This window comes from Neoarius graeffei, chromosome 1 (genome assembly GCF_027579695.1).
Source record: "Neoarius graeffei isolate fNeoGra1 chromosome 1, fNeoGra1.pri, whole genome shotgun sequence".
NCBI classification, from domain to species: domain Eukaryota; kingdom Metazoa; phylum Chordata; class Actinopteri; order Siluriformes; family Ariidae; genus Neoarius; species Neoarius graeffei.
This window is the reverse complement of record NC_083569.1, coordinates 83,841,807-83,863,536: the sequence shown is the minus strand read 5'-3', so window position 1 is coordinate 83,863,536 and position 21,730 is coordinate 83,841,807. Positions and strand designations below refer to the sequence as shown.

General features: G+C 38.9%; 1 protein-coding gene across 1 annotated transcript in view; it reads left to right on the top strand.

Annotated features, from left to right (window-relative positions):
- The first annotated feature begins 475 nt into the window (after nucleotides 1–475).
- actn3b (actinin alpha 3b) overlaps nucleotides 476–21,730 on the top strand; it is a 65,803-nt gene continuing 44,548 nt past the window's right edge. The window contains exons 1-2 of the mRNA XM_060940983.1: nucleotides 476–923; nucleotides 20,837–20,951. Coding sequence (XP_060796966.1) covers nucleotides 789–923; nucleotides 20,837–20,951 — 250 coding nt within the window. The 5' untranslated portion in view covers nucleotides 476–788. The remainder of the gene's footprint in view (nucleotides 924–20,836; nucleotides 20,952–21,730) is intronic.

The following is a 21,730-nucleotide window of genomic DNA, read 5'->3' as shown; positions in this document are numbered from 1 at the left end:
GTATTGGCTTCTTCAAACTGCCCGTATGGTGTATGGTGCCCTGTGATGGGTGTATTCTTGCCTTGTGCCCAGTATTACACCACAACCCTGACCATGATAAAGGGGTTACTGAATTATTATTATTATTATTAATAAATATTCTCCATTCTTTCAGACATGGCTTCAAAACAGTGCACTTTAGGTTGAATAAGGTGAAGCTTCAAATACCCTAAGAGAGATTTTTCTACTGCTAAAATGGCCTGAGGTTTCTACAGCAGTGGGAAGCCAGACGGATTTGGTTACACCTCGACTAACAGCTGCTCTGGAGTCAGTTGCTCCATGCACTTGTCTATTCATCCCTTCTGCTAGCAGAGTGTGTGAACAGACCTTAAAGCAGTGCCTTAACTGGTTCTCTGCTTCTGGCCATTCCAAGGGCAACAGGTGTCATCCTGTGTGGGGGGGTGCCACTTCTTTTTGGGCGTGTCTGGGTGTCTTTCCCCCGTCGTTAAGTTAACCACGTGCTTATTGGTGGATTAGTAGTTATCTCCACCCACGTGACCATTTGGGGTGCTGAAGTGGCCAGGCACTGTTACTTATTGGGGAACGGTCACGCGTGGTTCTCTTGACCAGGACAGGAGCACTGGACAGAAGGTGTCCCGCACCTCCACACACGCAACTTCGGACTACGTGGAGTCTGGCCCTCGCCTCCTTGGTCTCAGTCCCGACACACACGCTCTGAACCTACGGAAGGGTTGAGAATTTTTTAAAATACAAGTGGTTTATAGAGAGACATTGGAAGCCTTTGAAAAATGACAGCTGTTGAGTCGCAAGTGCAATACAGCACCACGTACACAGTGGTGACGACGGATGATTACATGACTCAGGAGGAAGACTGGGACAGGGACCTGCTGCTGGACCCTGCCTGGGAGAAACAGCAGAGGAAGGTAGGTCTCAAAAAACAAACCACTAACAACAACAACAACAGTCGCCCACTCAGTCTGAAACCACATGTGCACAAAGCACTTACACAAAATCGCATTAAGAATTTTCTACTCGTATAAGAGTGTAAAATAAACTCAGCGTAGGTTCTCTGACCCGTTTGGCTCACAGCTGTTCACTTCAGTCCAGAGACTGTAACACCTCCAAAATGATTTGCCTACTGATTCGATTCTGAATGGAAGCATGGATTTGATTCATTTGATTCACCAATTACAAATGAACGTACAGTACTCATGCACATAAAAAGATATGCATCTGTACTGATTCTTTTCACTGGTATTGCATTAGCTTATATCTCATATTTCTGGCTGTTGTGCATTAACATGATAATATAGAGCTATTTATTACCCACGTATTAAAAAAAAAAAAACTTTAAAACTCTGAAAGAGTATCTGCAAAATGCCGTAAATATACATGTAGCTAAATATTGACCTCCTCTTACATGTAGATCATAATGTTGATTTATTTTTAAAAAATTACACTTTTATGCTGAGAAAAAATTCACTTACTTTATGAAAAAAAAATGTTGGCAGTTCAACCTCTGTTTCATTAATAGCCAAACATATCATACAAATCATACAGGCATTTTCAAACATAACATATGAACACACTGTGATTCATAAAACACAATTAAAATAAAATAATTTTAAAAATTATTTCAAAGAGGAATCAATTCAAAGAGGAGTCGTTCAAATTTGAACCGATTCTTTCGTGAATCTCCTGTCACTGATTTTGGAATTGGCAGCATTCTCATTCAGTGTTGTCTTGCCATGTGCACCCCACCCTCACCCTGCACCTCATGAAATAAGGGACCAAATATATCCACCCTTCCAGAGCCTATATTAACTCAGATATTAAAAGCCTTTCACAGGTCAAAATGCACAATGTTGTACATTTATACTGTTCTAGACAAATGATGAAATTAAACGTGTGTTGAAACCCTAAGAAACACCATCTGATTAGGGATTTTTGATATTCACAGACTGAGTCATCATTTAAAAGTATCACAAAGTAATGCCAGTGTAACTTTGAACCAAAGGAGTCGTAATCTGGTTATGTAGTGTAGCCTTGGCAATCAGCAGGTGGGATGTAGGTTTGAGCCCGATAGGAGCCAAAGGAGTGACATCAGCATGTACATACCAAGAACAATTTAGTGAACTATGCAGACCACAGCTTCATGGCATCAGGTGCACTAATTCGTTTCTCCCAGAAATAGAAATGGCATTTATTACCTGGCCATTATCCATGCATGCTTATATGTACCGTATATATGCAAGTATAGTATATATGTATATATGTCTATGTATGTATAGACTAGCTTTAGCTAAGAAAAATGCCTAACACTGTTCAGAAAGGAGGCAGAAAAAAGTAGTTTGTTTTTTTTTATCTGCTTTCAGACACCCCCGCACACACACCGCCACCACCCCTGTCTCCCTCCTAAAAAGTAAATCCTTTACAAGTTGTATAAAATTAAGTGAAATTTATGACACATAAAATCAAATCATCCAACACTGCAGTTTAAACAAACATTACTTTTTCAAGAGTGCAATGGAAAGACACCTTTATACCTGCAGTTTGTCTGTAAATCTGTAAATGCTGAATGCTGACAGAATGAAAAATAAGAATAGAGGAGAGACCGCTTTCTGGTTTTATGACCCAAAAGTTTGACATTTGCTGCCGTTAATTAGACAGTCAAGGTGTAAGACCTTGCTAAAGCATTTTTTAGCTTATTCATCCTTCATCTGTTTATTTTTTTAATTAATTGATTCATGTCTTTCACAATTTAATCTCATATCTCAGCAAATGAGTCAAAATGAAACTTTGTTACAGTTTGAGTCTTTTTTTCTTTCAAATTCGTCACCAACTCAAAGTAAGTAGTGGTGTTTATGAATATTTTCTGTTAAATCATCAACCCCCCCCCCCCCCCCCCCCCCACTCTAAATAGGGTTGACAGAGGTGAAAGATCTCAACAGATGGTTGTTCTCAAAGAGAGAGAGAGAGAGAGAGAGAGAGATGGAGGTTTGGAGAAGTCCAAGGCTTCATTACATTACACTCTATGAATAAACATGTCCTAAAAATAATTCTAAACCTTATGGCTGCTCTTCCTCCAATATCCCTCCTCCATTCTCTCCATCCTCATGACTGTCGCTCACTCTCTATCAGTCTTTCTTAGCAGGGCAGAGCGATGAAGAGTGACATGGCAGGAGCCATTCTTTCAATTAGCCTATGATATTAATGATGAAGTGTGTTTTTTTTTTAAAGAACATGCACTAAATGTACAGAGACATCTCTATAGAGAGGGGCTAAAACATAATGTGACAGTTGGTTAAGTTTCTCTGATGAGGAATTAGCTGCATTAGCATGCCTTGATGACCTATAAAGTCGCTCCCTCCCTTTGAGCTTCTCAGTATTGGCGTTTCGGAGCAGAGATTCCCCACACACTCTTTGCTATGTGGAGAGCAGCTTCAGGAGCTGATATCATGACATGAATATAGAAAGGGCATCATTTTGTGGTGAAATGAATATGAAAGGGGGGCTTTTGCACCTGTTCTTGCCCCTACCAACACATTTCAACACACACACACTACACGTTATTGTAGTAATAAGGAGGTTACTAACACTTTTTTTCCTCAAAGAGTTGTGCAGTTAATTAGATTTTAATCATGATCACACACTTTTTGGCTTCTTCACTTGACTGAGCTACTGATGAGCTCCGTTTGAGTTTTTCTTGTCTACTCCATTGCATTAAATGCCTCATTTGTACGTTGTGATTGACCAATCACAGTGCGCTCAGGCAAATCTTTTGCTCTCTGCTTCCCAAACAGGTTCGGACCAAAGTCAGAAATAAATGATCACTAGATAAGGAACGCTAGACTTATAATAGCCATGATTACATATGATAGTGGCATTCATCTGGCTCAGTCTTATTCTGATTCACACACATTTATACCTTTTAAGAAATACAGGTTTATATAGTACACTGCCAAAGAAAGATTTTTTTTTATTAAAAATGCTGAACTTGCAGAGCAATTGTGAAATCCATGATGATTATTTTGGCCATTATCCTACAATCCATGATGCTTCTTCACTTCTTCATCTGTAATGACTCCACAGGCAGAAGAAAATAGACGTGGCTTTTCTCAGCACAGGCTTGCTGTTAACTTGTAAATTTTGAGGTCCAATTCTCATGTTGTGGCCTTTAAATAGTCCCAGTTCTCCACTATCTCTACCAGCAGAGAAGTGCACTGAGAACGGGATTAATCTTTAAATAAAGATACTTGTGCTGGACCTGTAATCTCTGTTACTGTACAGGTCATGCACAGGCCCAGTGCTGAGCACTGTAATGAAAACCAGTAACATGCATAAAGTTGATAAGTTTGGAAAGCAGAGACTTTTGGGAAAATGTGCTCTAATACATTTGACTTAATGCCTTGCATCTGATTTTACTGTAGCATTAACGAGGAGCTGATGTGTTAAAGGTTAAAGGTTGCAGTGCACAAATATAGAGCACAGAGTTATACAGCACACATGCATTTCATTTGCATTCCTATACAATCTAAGTCAGCTCGCTAATTGAAAACATGAACGGAAAGTCACTCAGAGATTTTGTAAACTATAAATATCTGTTGAAGAGCCCAGACTGAGCTCCATATGAGCGTGTAGAAATGTGTACACACAAGGGAACAAATTAATTTAGCTGGAGTGTAGATCAGTGCCAATCAGTGACGCAGGAAAGGTTTGCATCCAGGTCTGTGGCTGAGTAGAGTTACAGTATTTCCAGTGATTACTGTTATGTGTACGGTGTGCAGTTTAAGGGATGTCAAAAGACTGATTTCACATCAAAACTCGACAAGCATGCTCGTTAAAATATTGTGTGACACTTTTGAATTTGGCTGGAAGTGTGTGTGTGTGTGGGGGGGGGGGTGCAATCAGATGATCACTTCATGCTACTGTATATACTAGTTTGTTGTTAAATACATAGCAGATAAGATGTGCAGTACAAGTTCTGCAATTTTACATTTTAAGGAAAGAAAAACAAATAAGGATTTTTATACCTCTTAATATAGTGACTAAATGTTTATAGTTTTTTTGTATTATTTTGCTTTTTGCATTTCTAAATGCATTTTCTGAATATTTTGATAATATCCCAAACTGAAATTAAATACGTGTGTGTGTGTGTGTGTGTGTGTGTGTGTGTGTGTGTGGGTACAGAGCAAATATAAAACACACATAGTGTGACACAGTATGCAAAGTACCTATGTCTAATATGTGACATCATGTAAGTTGTTAAATATACTTTAATATTTTGGTATTAAAAAAGTTCCAGATGCAAACTTTTAAAAAGTATTTATGTATTTATTTATTTATGAAACTTGAATATACTTATATATAGTTTTTTTTAAGTCTTAGATGCATATATCTAAAATAAAAAAATGTTTTTTTAAACCTGATAAGTTGTTTTGCTAAATATCATTTAAAAAAATTTAAATATAATTTTAATATAATATAAAAATATAATTTTAAATATAATTTTGAATTTGTTTTTGCATATAATTTTTTAAATTATAATTTTTAATTTTCTTTCTTTCTTTCTTTCTTTCTTTCTTTCTGGATTTTAGTTAGTTTTTGTGACATCATCTAAGTTGTTTTAATATACTTTAATATTTTTATATTAAAAAATTCCAGATGCAAACTTTAAAAAAAAAGTATTTATTTATTTATTTAAGAAACTTGAATATACTTTATATACTTGGAAAAAATATATACATATAAGTCCCAGAAGCATATATGTAAAATAAAAAAAAAAAGTTTTTTGAAACCATATAATTTATTTTGTGAAATATATTTTTTAATTTTTTTTAAAACATATCATTTTAAATAATTTTAAAATTGTTTTTGCATACAATTTTTAAAATTAGAATAATTATTTATTTATTTATTTATTTATTTATGGATTTTATTCAGTTATATGTGACATCATCTAAGTTGTTTTAAAATATTTATATTTAAAATAAATCTCAAAACTTGATGCACATTTTAAAAATGACATTTGTTAATTCATTCATTGTTTGTTGTTTCACATGTTATTTTAATATTCTTGAATATAATTCTATATAAAACTTTCAGTAAAAAATATTACATAAAATTCTATATTTAAATCCCAGATTTGAACATGAGGCATATGGTTTTTAAATAATATTAACTTTACTTACTTACCTACTTACTTACTATATTTATTTGCATAAGATATTATTTCTTGGAGATTAGTTGCAGATTAGTACCATTGTTAGAGCTTTGAGTTTTACTTCATTTTTTTAGTTTCTTAAAGAGATGACCTTGTGACACATGCGCCTTCATGTGTTTGTCCACTGAGCTGTAATGTCAAGCAGGAACACACTCATATAGAATAGACGCTATATATCAGTTTCACTTCTGCCATGGCAATATACAGTATATCACTGCTGCTATTTTCCACTTCTCTCACAGCGATATCCGATATTACGCTTCTACTCTGTTCCTCTCTCACCAACAGGGCTTGATACCTCAGTGGTCTCTGGAGCCTCTTCCTTACCTAATGCCAATGTCACTTCAATGGCTTGCTGTGTCTTTCTTTAACACTTAAGTCACTGTTTAGACTTAGTATTTCATTTGTATAAGGTCAAACACACTGGGTATATTTATGATCATTAGCTCTAGTGATCTTACTGCAAAAAAAAAAAAAAAAAATCATGTTCATGATCATGTTTCTGCAGCTAATAAACTCCATGGAAGATTAGGTTGTTTGGGTTGTTTGTGGTCCACCTCTAATAAAGCTGGTTTTCAAGCTATTCAGATCAGGATACGTTCATTTTTGTCCATTGATGACAGCATGCCTTGAAGTCTTGAACACTGCGGCACCAGAAGGTTGAAGCTTAAGTTCCCTTAGTCACTACTGTGGCTTTCTATCTGTAATAATAACAATGCAAGCACAGAGGATTTGATACGACTGAGTGTGAGGACCTTCATGTTGGGTTTGGTGTGCGTTAAGTGTGAAACCCAGCCTTGATCTCAGGGGGACGTTATACAGAAAAAAGGTGTGTGTATGTCCATGTCCTTGTCCATGTCAGCTGATGGTAATTTGTTTGAAGCAATTCAGTATCATTGTGTTTGCACTGTGGTACTGATGTCATCATGTGTTCCTTATACTTGCTTGAGAGAGAGAAAGAGAGAGAGAGAGAGAGAGAGAGAGAGAGAGAGGAAAAAAGAGAGATGTCAGGTCAAATATCAGTTACTATTCCAGAAGTCATGACCTTGTAGGGCAGCTGCTATAAACTACAGCGAAGTGTACTGAGGCCTCAGGAAGGGCTTATGTGTGTGCATGTGTGTCACTTTTTTATGCCGTATGTGAGCGTGATCATGAATTTTCACTCTCATTTTGTGTGTGTGCATTTTTGGCTTTGCATGTGTCTATGAGAGCCGTAAATTTAAAGCTGGTTTTAAAGCTTCAATCTTATATAAAACTCATCACACCACTTTCTAAACATTTCATGATCTTATTCTTAGTCTTTTATTATTGTCCCAGACTTTAGCCAGCTTGAGATCTTCTGTTTCTGGGAATATATACGTGACTGTATATTAGTATCATGGAAATATAATGCTTTATCTGACAGCTATCTTGTGATTTAAATATCTTGAGCTATAGAAGTTTAATCCACAGTCAAAGTAACATTATGGAAAGAAATTTATACTTTAATTTCATTTTGCAGTGTAAAAAAAAAATCTCATGTATATTGAATGGCATGTAAATTACATCATTAAGAGCATTACCATATTAAAGCATTTCCTGTTTTTTTTCTTTAATTGTTCACATTGAAATCTGATTAAAACTTAGCTTTTTATCCGACTCAAAACTTTACACATCTCTATTGAGAGCATTGTTTCCTTGTACAATTTTCAGACATGTCATGGTGAACTGATGTCATAGAAAATAGAGTAGCGATGTAACCAATAATACGATATCTAGAGTATCTCGTTATTGTAAATGATAGAACTGTGATATTCATTGTTTTGTATATTATATGCTATGAATATAAAAATCAATATTTTTATCTGAACAAACTTATGCAGAATAAACAGTCTATTCTAAGAAAAATGCATTAAATAGAATTATTAATAAGAAAGTGTGGGTGTAAAGTTTTATCGAGGCTATATCTTGACTAAAACAGACAAGCAGCAGTTTTTATCCCCAAAGCTTTCACTGATTACTGTAAAGTTCTAGTATTCCAGTTTGGGGCACAACACAATTCTCACACCTTTTTATAGCATGGCTACACTTAATTATCTCATTCCCATGACTTAATTATCTCATTCACACACCTCACTAAGCTGTGGCCACTAGGACTGGGCAATATGGGATATAATATTGATATTGTGATTAATTATGCCACAATACACTGAGATATTGCAGATATCATGATATTTAAAATTATTTTTCTTTTTTAATAAGGAAGCTTTTGATTTGATGGCCACATGTTAACAGAAATTTCTTTCCACCCTTTTCAGTGTTCATTAATTTTTCTGGACATTAAATATCCATATCATCTAACACAGTTCTTAACATCATTGTCATCACTGCGGAACCCAATCTGGGCTTGATACGAACCATGTTTGGTTGACTTGGCCAGAATTGCAGCAGTAGGGTGGCCAGTTCCTTTCTGTGCACTCACACACACATTCACACCTATGGGCAATTTAGAATAGCCAGTTAACCTAACTGCATGCATTTGGACTGTGAGGAAACCCACGCAGACACGGGGAAAACATGCAAACTCCACACAGAAAAGCCCCCATTGGGTGCTCAGAACCTTCTTGCTGTGAGGTGACAAGTGCTAACCATTACATATGCTGCCCTAACAGTTCTTAACAGGTTTTTTTAATGCAACATTAAGGTTTTGCAATAAGTTTTTTAAACATAATAATAATAATTTCAACTTAGGGCGGCACGGTGGTGTAGTGGTTAGCGCTATCGCCTCACAGCAAGAAGGTCCGGGTTCGAGCCCCGGGGCCGGCGAGGGCCTTTCTGTGCGGAGTTTGCATGTTCTCCCCGTGTCTGCGTGGGTTTCCTCCGGGTGCTACGGTTTCCCCCACAGTCCAAAGACATGCAGGTTAGGTTAACTGGTGACTCTAAATTGACCGTAGGTGTGAATGTGAGTGTGAATGGTTGTCTGTGTCTATGTGTCAGCCCTGTGATGACCTGGTGACTTGTCCAGGGTGTACCCCGCCTTTCGCCCGTAGTCAGCTGGGATAGGCTCCAGCTTGCCTGCAACCCTGTAGAACAGGATAAAGCGGCTAGAGATAATGGGATGAGATGAATTTCAACTTATATAGCACCTTTCTCATACCCAAGGTCGCAGGCAATTACAATTACAAAAAAACAAACAAACAAAAAGTCCACCAAAAGAGGGTCAGGATGTAATTCCAGTGACGTAGCTGCCCACAATCCCACCAAAAGGCGCACAAAAATAAATCCCACACTGCCTGCACAGCTGCCACAATGGCACTGAGGAACATCACTCAGAACACTGCACTATGGATCCACAAATCAAGCACAGAAGCACTGCCACACAGAGCTCTGGTATGTCCCAAACCACCTGCACAGCCACCACAATGCCACTAGGCAAAATCGCTTGGAACACCGCACCAAGCACTGGACAACCCTAATGTTAAAAAGACCAACGTGCTCATTGCAGTCCATAGCAAGGAGCACAGGCATCACCAATGGCGGACCAAGGCCTGAAGGAAAACAACACCCAAAACTGGGTCCAGAGCTACGCCACAACGAGAGGACAAAACGTTCAAACAAAGAACAGACATCAAAACATACAAACACAAAAAGAAAAACAAAAGGAAAAAAGGAAAAATAAAAAGCTCTGGTGAGAAGCAGCAGCCAAAATGCTTACAGCGTACTCTCAACCGGAAACAGAAATGATTGAATATTATGTATCATAGAAATGTCTTTGAGAATCATGATATAGTATTTTTTTCCTATCGTCCACCCTTAGTGGCCATGCATTAGACTCTCATTCTCAAGATTTAAAAATATTCCCACATTATTATCATTATTTTTTTAAGTAGGACGTTACCAACAGAACTGCACAGTTCTGGGCAAATTATCTTTCTGCTAAAAAACCCTTATCCAATAATAAAGGTTCATTCTGATACACAGCAGGCTCCATCACACTTCTGTGTCCATCGCTGTACTCCGTGTGACGTGTGCTACTCTTGACAGAGAGACATTTCAGGTTTCCATGGTAACATTTCCCTCAATCGGAGACGATGGTTCTCCTGAGAATCTGATTGGCTTATTTGAGGTCACATGACTGGGGTGAGCGATGTCAAAGAAGCATCAGTGAATCCCAGCAAGGCTTTAAACTGAATCTCTCATTCACACCTGAACAGCTAACGTGTGGAGCCATGTAACGACTAGAGGAAGCTACTGTGGTAAAATGGTCAGGAATGAAAAGCAGCTTCCTGTTCACCTGTTCATCTGAGAAGGGTGAACAAACTCGATTTTCAAACTCCTGTAGGCCTCCTGTGGAAATTTACAAAAATATACCAATTTTTTTTCTTGTTTTCTTGGTATATAATAATATAAAACAAAATTTACAGAACAGATGTCTGCCTATATTCTAAACAGATTTAGAAATGATCTCTAGCAGTTTAACATGGTTTTAGTACAGTAGTAGTATATAAAATTATCAAAAGATATTACTATGTAGTAATGTATAAGACAGAGACATCAGAGACATTTCTCCTTCTTGTTTTGTTAAAATGGCAGTGGTATTGCGAGAGAGAGAGAGAGAGAGAGACTATTTTAAGAAACCAACAGTGTTTCACAAGCTGCTCTTACTCAAGCCTCTCTAAATGTTTCTGCATTATTTATTCATTTGGAACATTTCTATTCAGAGAGACAGACGAATCATAATGTGAAAGATAACACACTAATGTTGGCTTGTATAAGTGCTAGAGCCAATTAGTCATCAGCTAAAAAATGCACATATTCAAATCTAAATATGGACATCTTCAGGAAGAAAGAAATACAAACAACAATGCCAAACAAAGAGAAGATGTGTTGTGCTAGATATAATGTGAAGCAGTGGGTTATGAGCCCATTACAGTAGGAATGAAAGGAGGAATCAAAATCACTTTACTATGATGCTGAATTATTTTGGAAACTGTTGCATTTCTACTTGTTGATAAAGATGGTCTACCAGTTTGACCAGTGTGTTTTGGCAGCTGGTAGCTTGTGAGACTAAGCTGGATATTTCACCAGGGACATTAATACATCACACCAGCCCCATGGCTTCGGTAAAGTATTTACGAGAAGATTAACAGTGACAGACAAAAGTCATTCAAACATTGTCTTTGGTCATTAGATCTTATTTCAACAAATCATGTTGCATTTCTGCAGCACTACAGCTCTGTCCTTTGCACCACAATATAGCTCCTCAGAAAAATGTCACCAGCAACCCTAACTACACAAGTTTGGTTCGCTGTGTGCAGTCGGATTGATTCAGGATCAAATCACTTTCTCACTGCAATCGAACTTCACTAGATTTAAAATGGAACAGGTCTGAGACCACCTCGATCTGACGCTGTCATCCGAATAAGTTTGCAGTGTTCTCACCTTCACAAACAAACCACATCTAAGAGAAATATACATCAGGGTCAGATACAAAAACAGGCCAAACACTGCATCTCATCTCATCTCATTATCTCTAGCCGCTTTATCCTGTTCTACAGGGTCGCAGGCAAGCTGGAGCCTATCCCAGCTGACTACGGGCGAAAGGCGGGGTACACCCTGGACAAGTCGCCAGGTCATCACAGGGCTGACACATAGACACAGACAACCATTCACACTCACATTCACACCTACGGTCAATTTAGAGTCACCAGTTAACCTAACCTGCATGTCTTTGGACTGTGGGGGAAACCGGAGCACCCGGAGGAAACCCACGCGGACACGGGGAGAACATGCAAACTCCACACAGAAAGGCCCTCGTCGGCCATGGGGCTCGAACCCGGACCTTCTTGCTGTGAGGCGACAGTGCTAACCACTACACCACCGTGCTGCCCCCAAACACTGCATATGTAAAGAAAATCCATAACACACAGTTTCAAAACCTGTAATAAAAAGTGTTTAAAAGCAAAATATGTTTCATAGTTTAGCTTCTTCAGAGCAGCCAGCGTTTACCTTGATGACACTTTACACACTATTGGCGTTATCTTAAAATAGTCACCTGGAATGCTTTTCAATTAACCGGTGTGCCTCATCAAAGTTAATTAGTGTAATTTATTGCCTTGTTAATGCGTTTGAGATCAAATAGTAAATAATAAAAATACAGTAAATAGCCCTATTCCACGGTGGCACGGTGGTGTAGTGGTTAGCGCTGTCGCCTCACAGCAAGAAGGTCCGGGTTCGAGCCCCGTGGCCGGCGAGGGCCTTTCTGTGTGGAGTTTGCATGTTCTCCCCGTGTCCGCGTGGGTTTCCTCCGGGTGCTCCGGTTTCCCCCACAGTCCAAAGACATGAAGGTTAGGTTAACTGGTGACTCTAAATTGACTGTAGGTGTGAGTGTGAATGGTTGTCTGTGTCTATGTGTCAGCCCTGTGATGACCTGGTGACTTGTCCAGGGTGTACCCCGCCTTTCGCCCGTAGTCAGCTGGGATAGGCTCCAGCTTGCCTGCGACCCTGTAGAACAGGATAAAGCGGCTAGAGATAATGAGATGAGAAATGAGCCCTATTCCACAATTATATGTATATGAAGATTAATCTATATATAAAGTACTGTGCAAAAGTCTTGATAATGAAATTCATTTTAAAAATAATGAGATTAAATGTTTCTACATTTTAAAAAAACCCCATCAAGATCAGTAAGCAGTAATGCATGAAAAAAGTCAATGTTTGGTGTGAGACGACCCTTTGCTTAAAAAAAATTAGTAGTCTCAGGTACAGTGTGTTCAGTTTTATAAGGAAATGAGCTGTAGGTTTTACTGAACATCTTACAGAATCAGCCACAGTTCTTCTGGACACTTTGTCACATTTGCTTCTTAATTTTGCACCAAAACCCAGTAGCTTTGATTATGTTTTCTTTTTTAATCTGAAAAGTGGACTGTTATGTAATATGCTGCTTTGTTTACTGACATACAAACATTTTTCTGTAACATTTAATTTTGTGCTGGAAAATGAATGTTTGGAAACCTAAAGTGTTTTTGTACTGGTTTCATAATGTAGAAGTCATAAAAAATAAAAGTCTATAACAAAATTTGTACTAAAAAACAAAAAAAAGGTGCCTAAGACTTTTGCACAGTACTATAATACACAGTGGTGCGAAGATATGAAGTTTATCTTCAAGTGGTGAACATATTTCATGAGTGAGTGAAGCAAACAAGTGATATATTTTTCAACACAAGAAGATAAACTTCATATCTTCACACCACTCTGTAATGTTCTTTTTCCACAAAAGAAAAAAAACAAGTTAATGAAAAGAATTTTAATTTTGAACCGGTTTGCCATGTTGACAACGCGCATCCAGTCAGTGGGAAAACACTGGGAGTGAAATATCAGGAAAAGTGTCACTCAGATCTGCTGTGATGTATTTCTTCTGAAAAATACTAGTTTTTCAACACAAGAAGATTAACTTCATATCTTCAAGCCAGCGGCGGCACGGTGGTGTAGTGGTTAGCGCTGCCGCCTCACAGCAAGAAGGTCCGGGTTTGAGCCCCGTGGCCGGCGAGGGCCTTTCTGTGTGGAGTTTGCATGTTCTCCCCGTGTCCGCGTGGGTTTCCTCTGGGTGCTCTGGTTTCCCCCACAGTCCAAAGACATGCAGGTTAGGTTAACTGGTGACTCTAAATTGACCGTAGGTGTGAGTGTGAATGGTTGTCTGTGTCTATGTGTCAGCCCTGTGATGACCTGGTGACTTGTCCAGGGTGTACCCTGCCTTTCGCCTGTAGTCAACTGGGATAGGCTCCAGCTTGCCTGCGACCCTGTAGAACAGGATAAAGCGGCTAGAGATAATGAGATGAGATGAGATCTTCAAGCCAATGTGTGATGTTCTTTTTATTATGTAGACACATTCACAAACAAAAAGTACTCAAATTTATCACAACAATTCATCGATTTCATCACAAGTGAGGATATTGAAAAATATTTTACTCAGTGTCCCGGATGTAGCTTGTATGAAAAATACGAGTGGTGTATTTCCCAGTAAAACACTTGTGTCGATAGATAGATAGATAGATAGATAGATAGATAGATAGATAGATAGATAGATAGATAGATAGATAGATAGAACACATCACTGTATATTTATATAGCAATAAAAGGTTAAAAAAGAGATTATATCAATATTTGAAGTGACCTGCCTATCATTTTAAACTTTGAAAATATTAAAGCTTTGGCTGGATCTTTCAGATAAACCATCACTGACTGGTAGGTATACTCCCTTCATACATCATAAACCACATAAGGAAAAATGTGTATCTCTCAAGCAAAATTAAAATAACCAAAATATGATTCTCATAAAAGTTCATCTCTCTGACTTGTGTTGAGTTATTTATCCACAGTAATATTAGCTCTAGCTTGATATTACATTTATCACAGTAATAAGGATCCATGTAAAATCCACAAACCTGTTATTACCCACATATGCTCACTGTGCCATATTTGGGTAAGCCTAACCCCCAACTGCTCCCCAGGCTGCCCACTGCTGTGGGTATGTCAGGGTCTTGTCAGATGTCGCTCTGGATAAGAGCGTCTGCTAAATGCCTGCCATGTAATGTAATGTCGGACATTATAAGAATTTTGTTGTAGTACAACGTATACATAATATCGATTTTAGGACACAATTCAGATTATATTAAGTATAATTAATGCACCATTTATTTATTATTTTTATTTATTTAACCTTTATTTAAGCAAGAAAGACTCATTGAGATTAAAAATCTCTTTTACAAGAGCGTCCTGGCCAAGACAGGCAACAGCACAGTTAACAAAGCATAGAATCAAAACATACATCCATACACTCAGTGTTAAATAATTTACAAAATAAGTCACACAATGAAGATATAATTTTGAAAAAAAAAGCGCCTAAAAAATACATGTATTTATTGAGACCACATTTTCCCAAAATAATTAAGAGACCTGTGGATTTTTATTTATTTATTTATTTATTTATTTGGGGGGGGGGGGGGGGGGGTTAAAAATTTACTTCTTATCTTTTGAATGTGTATATCTTTTGTATTGTTTGAGATGAATGTAAATTGGGGATCAGCGGCTTTGAGACAGAAGGAACTTTTACATTATCATAGTGACAATCCCAAATCCAGTAGCTCTCATTGAACAGGTGTGGATTCAGAACAGACAGAGTGTACACACGGGGAAACAAATCACCACGTTCCAACCAGATAAAAGCTATTAATATAGCCAAGTCAAGTCAAGTCAAGTTTATTTGTATAGCACTTTTAATAATAAACATTGTCGCAAAGCAGCTTTACAGAATTTGAACGACTTAAAACATGAGCTAATTTTATCCCTAATCTATCCCCAATGAGCAAGCCTGTGGCGACGGTGGCAAGGGAAAACTCCCTCAGACGACATGAGGAAGAAACCTCGAGAGGAACCAGACTCAAAAGGGAACCCATCCTCATTTGGGCAACAACAGACAACATGACTATAACATTAACAGTCCTAACATAAAGTCAGCTTCGTTGATGCTATAAGCCCCCCACTGACAGAAACCTGAGCGCAAAACTGTTCATGACAACCGCAATCCCAAAGTCAGCAAATATATATAGTGTGTGTGTGTGTGTGTGTTGGTAAAACAGCGAGGCTGAACAGGTTTAGAAAGGTTGGAATACCCCCTCATTGCTAATTGTTTCTTCTGTGCTTCACTGGTATGTGTTATGTGTTACATTTAAAATAATTAAATAATGTTCCAGTGAATGTCTAGATCGTGCTTCTTCACCTCAAGTATCAGGATTCTTTTTGCTTAGAGATTTTCCACAGTAAGATGAATGTGTAAATACACCCAAGACACATTTTAAACTCAAATCACTTCAGGAGAGCTGAGACACATTCTAACAAGTCTGTCTCAACAATTCAATCCATTAAACATGTTAGAGAAATAAACGATTTTTAGTATGGCAGCCATTTTTTTTAATATACAAAGAAACAAAATGGGGGCGGCACGGTGGTGTAGTGGTTAGCGCTGTTGCCTCACAGCAAGAAGGTCCGGGTTCGAGCCCCGTGGCCGGTGAGGGCCTTTCTGTGCGGAGTTTGCATGTTCTCCCCATGTCCGCGTGGGTTTCCTCCGGGTGCTCCGGTTTCCCCCACAGTCCAAAGACATGCAGGTTAGGTTAACTGGTGACTCTAAATTGACCGTAGGTGTGAATGTGAGTGTGAATGGTTGTCTGTGTCTATGTGTCAGCCCTGTGATGACCTGGCAACTTGTCCAGGGTGTACCCCGTCTTTTGCCCGTAGTCAGCTGGGATAGGCTCCAGCTTGCCTGCGACCCTGTAGAACAGGATAAAGCGGCTAGAGGTAATGAGAATGAGATGAAAATGAAGACTAACACAAATGAATAAAGCAGCTAAATAGGTGAAGAACAGCACTATACGTTGTTATAATGTAATGAACTGATTTGCGTATTAATGGGCAGTACAGCTAATGTACTTCTGTCTGTACGACAAGAGACACATTTATACAGAGACAGATAAATGAGAAATGTGGAGACGTGTAAATACATGTGGTTCAAACCTTATACAATATACTGTCGATACATGGCATGAAGTGATCAGGTGTAAACAGGGTCCGAGGCTTGAGATTTTTTACAATCTTTGTTTAAACATAGACAACAATGACAGTTATTTAAAAAAAATATTTTCAAAAACAGACATTACCGTTTCATTTCAGGGTACATAAACAAGCATTTCTGATGTCAAATTCAAAATGTTACTGGAAACATTTTAAATATGTAGAAATGTCATAAAACAATGTAATGGACAAATTTCCCCCAAAAAATGATAGAGAAATTAAATTACAGTAACAGTCAAAAGTTTTGCCACACCTTCTAATTCAGTGTTTTTTTTCTTTATTTTTATTAATTACAAGTCACTTAATGTCTGAAAGTAATGATGGATGTCATTTCTCTTTACTTAGTTGAGTGGTTCTTGACATAATATAGATTACTACGATTGTGGAATAGGGCTATTTACTGTATTTTTGATATTTACTGTTTACTTTTTGATCTCAAACACATTAAGAAGGCAAGAAATTGCACTAATTAACTTTTGATGAGGCACATTTGTTAATTGAAAAGCATTCCAGGTGACTACCTCATGAAGCTGGTTAAGATAATGCTAATAGTGTGCAAAGTGTCATCAGGGTGTCATCACTGGATACTTTGAAGAATCTAAAATATGCATATTATTATTATTATTATTATTATTATTATTATTATTATTATTATTACTACAGTTTTTTGTTTACCACATGTTCCAGATGTTATTTCATAGTGTTGATGGTTTCAGTATTGTTTTACAATATAGAAAATAGTCACAATACAGAAAAAAAAAAACATACGTATGAGTAGGGTGGTACGGTGGTGTAGTGGTTAGCACTGTCGCCTCACAGCAAGCAGGTTCTGGGTTTGAGCCCAGTGGCCAACAGAGGCCTTTCTGTGTGGAGTCTGCATGTTCTCCCTGTGTCTGTGTGGGTTTCCTCTGGGTGCTCTGGTTTCCCCCACAGTCCAAAGACATGCAGGTTAGAGTAATTGGTGGTTCTAAATTGACCGTAAGTTGTGTGTCTCTATGTGTCAGCCCTGCAATTATCTGGTGACTTGTCCAGGGTGTACCTCACCTCTCACCCATAGTCAGCTGGGATAGGTTCTAGCTTGCCTGTGACTCTGCACAGGATAAGCGGTTATGGATATGAATGAGTAGGGGTGTACAAACTTTTGACTTGTACTATATGTGCTGCTTAATAAACCTAGTCTGGTGAAAATGCAGAATTTAGGTTAAAAAGTGTGCGTGTAAATCAGTTAGTATAGTCTTCATTTGGTCTGTGGTGTGGATTTGAGATAGTTACTCTGTTTAACTGTGTACTAACTCTGTCTGAGGCTTAACTAGTTCTTCATTGATCTTTGCATTCTGTCAAATAACTGCAGATGTAAATATCAGATATAATCTCAGAATCTCTCTCTCACACACACACACACACACACACACACACACACTGGCACCCCCAGGTGAGTAAATGCAGATCTCAGTTGTCTCACAGGAAGGAGTTTTAACATTGTTTTATGTGTATAAGAGAAGTAGAGAGATGATGGATATGATGATGATGATGATGAGGAGGAGGAGGAGGAGGAGGAGGAGGAGGAGGAAAGAGAACAGCCTCATAGTTTCGCAGTGTGAAAAACCTGTGCACAAATGAACAGGATAGTGGTGTCAGTTCTACTTCTTCACTCTCATCCAGATCACACACATACTGAATCGTCTTCTTCTTTCGGCTGCTTCCGTACATTTGGGGTCACCACAGTGGATCTATTCCACATACAGGTAGTCGTCGACTTACGACCTATGCGACTTACGATCGATCGACTTTACGACCGTCTGGTTATGACTGGCAAGTGTTCCCCAGCTGAGCTAGCTGAGCGTACGACAGTTTCTGCCCCATCTCCCGGCAGCGCCTCTTGCTGCGTACAACAGTGTCCGCCCCAGCTCCAGGCACATGCGTAGTCTCTCTCGCGCTCCCTCGCGCACTCCGTCATACAGTTTCCGCCCCAGCTCCAGGCACATGTGCAGTCTCTCTCGCGCTCCCTCGCGCACTCCGTCATACAGTTTCTGCCCCAGCTCCTGGTTTATGAAACGAGCAAATGCTCCCGCCAGCCTGAGCGCTGCAACAGCTGATGATGACATAGACGACCCACAGCCAAGCACCAGTGATGCCAGCGGTCACTAAGTTTTGTATTTTGCTATGTTTTACATTTGTATTTTGGTATGTTTCAAACTAAAATGTTTTCTCTTTCTCACACCTGTATTTCATATTTTTTGTTTTGCACATATTAAACGAATTGTACTGTACGCAGTGTAGTATGCAGTGTTTGACTTAAACCAAATAATGAGCCAAAGTAACGAAATAAGAAAATGTTGATAAAATAAGACTTTAAGATGATTACAATATCATTACACATCACAATATACTTATGTTCATTTAACAGGCCGACTTACGACCAGATCGGTTTACGACCAGTTAGTCGTAACCAAACACAGTTGTAAGTCGACGACTACCTGTATTTGATTTGGCATAGGTTTTACACCAGATGCCCTTCCTGATACAACCCTCCCCAATCTATCCAGGCTTGGGACCGGCACTATGTATGCACTGGCTGGGTATTTACACACAAATGCTGAACATATACACAAATCTATTTCTCTAATATGTTTTAGCAAACATATTAGTGTCATTGTTAAATGATGAAACGTTAAAGGTTCTGCACTTCTCTTCATGGAGCCATACTGCCCCTAGTGGTCACAAACAGCATTATCATTAAAGTCGTAATACTGTATGAGCAGGCTGTGACTGCTGTTCAGAGGAGAGTGAGGCAAGTATGTGGGCAACTGGGGTGGGGGTAGGGGGTATAGGAGGTAAGTGTGTGTGTGTGTGTGTGGGGGGGGGGGGGCATAAATATCTGGACAGGCATTCTGTCCCGGCTGATTGTAGATGACCTCATTTTTAAAGATTGGCTGGAAGAGGCAAAGAGAACAGCAGGTGGGGGTAGATGACTGCACTTAACAGCTGCACACACACACACACACACACACACAGTTCTCATGCATGCGAAGACCAGTTTTATTTAGAAGCATATAACTCATTGCATATAACTCATTTTGAGTTTAAGACACACTCAGATTGCCTCAGTTTATAGAAATCTCTCTCTCTCTCTCTCTCTCTCTCTCTCTCTCTGCCATTCCGGGATCTTGCTCTCTCAGCTGTCTGTCTGGTGTCCTGTATCTCCCCAATTTAGACTCCTTCACCCCTCCTCCCCTCCATCCTTTCCATTTCCATTCTGTTTCCCCTTTTCATAGCTCCATTTCCCCCTCAGGACATTTTTCATCCTTCTATTTCAATCATCCTTCTTTTACCACATTTCATTCTGTTTTCCTTCCTCTGTACTTAGTTTCTCTTCACCTTCTCCTTTATCCATCCTTTCTTCCTTCTTTTAGCTCTCTTTCTTGCCCCACTGCCCCATCATTGCTGAAAGCCAGAGTGATTGTTGAAACCCACGTTTAGCCTCACAGCTGTGCTTCACACCTCCATTCTTCCCTCTTTCATCTGTCTCTTTCTCTTTTCAAGCTTTTCCAGTCTCTCTCTTTCTCACACACACACACACACACACACAGATACATCATCTACTCCTACACATGACGTGTTCAAACTTCCTTTAATGCTCTTTTATAATGATCACTCAGCACACACAGACAAACACGAACTCAGTTTTAGCACAGCGCTGCCACTGTGCCCTGAACACCTACACGGTTGGATTGAGGTTCAGAGGAAACTCGCTCACTGGAAGCAGACACGCAGTCGTAGACGTGGGTTCTGCTCAATAATAACAGCCTGCGTTCCTGCATGACGCATCAGCAGCACTGCAAGCTGAAATAATTTCAGTCAGACTTGGTTAAAGGAAAGTAAAACTCTGATTCATTATTCAAAAGTGAGTCTCAAAATAGCACTGATTTTCAGACTAGGGTCTGAAGAGGTGTTCATTTTCCTTTATATCTGGTGCTTAATTTGTGTCTTTCTTTCTGTGTGTGTCAGACATTCACAGCTTGGTGTAACTCTCACCTGCGAAAGGCTGGCACTCAGATCGAGAATATCGAAGAGGACTTCAGAAATGGCCTCAAGCTTATGCTGCTGCTTGAGGTCATCTCAGGTATCCATGCTGACATGACTGCAAGTCCAAAATAGAAACAAGACCCTCAAAAAAAAAAAGTAGTTAATAATAAATCACTAATAAATGACTGAAAGGCACTGTAGAAACTTAGAATAGCCACCAATGAGTAATTAAAAAATAAGTGACCATGTGACAGGACAGGTCAAGTCTCAGTGTTCAGATATTTTTTCAGCGACATTCAATAAATATGTTCAAGCTAAAAATGTAGGCCTGCTTCAACCGAATTGTACACATATCTTTTTCAAAGTGAACTGTTTTATTTCATCAATTTAGTTAACTAATATTGACCTGCTTGGAGATACAGCTTTTGTTTATGATAATGAGGCATTTTATGAAAACTAACATTCATTATTACAGTGCCAAGAGCAATTATAATAATATTTTTACATATTTATCAAACTCTGAGAGCAGGGATTCTCACAATGGAGTCCTGAGACCTCCACGGGTCTGTGTCCAGCCAGGGGGTACAAAATCCATCCATCCATCCATTATCTGTAGCCACTTATCCTGTTCTACAGGGTCACAGGCAAGCTGGAGCCTATCCCAGCAGACTATGGGCGAGAGGCAGGGTACACCCTGGACAAGCAGACATGCAGGACATGCAGGTTAGGCTAATTGGTGGCTCTAAATTGACCGTAGGTTTGAATGTAAGTATGAATGGATGTTTGTCTCTATGTGTCACCCCTGCGATGATCTGGCGACTTGACCCTGGGGTGTACCCCACCTCTCGCCCATAGCCAGCTGGGATAGGATCCAGC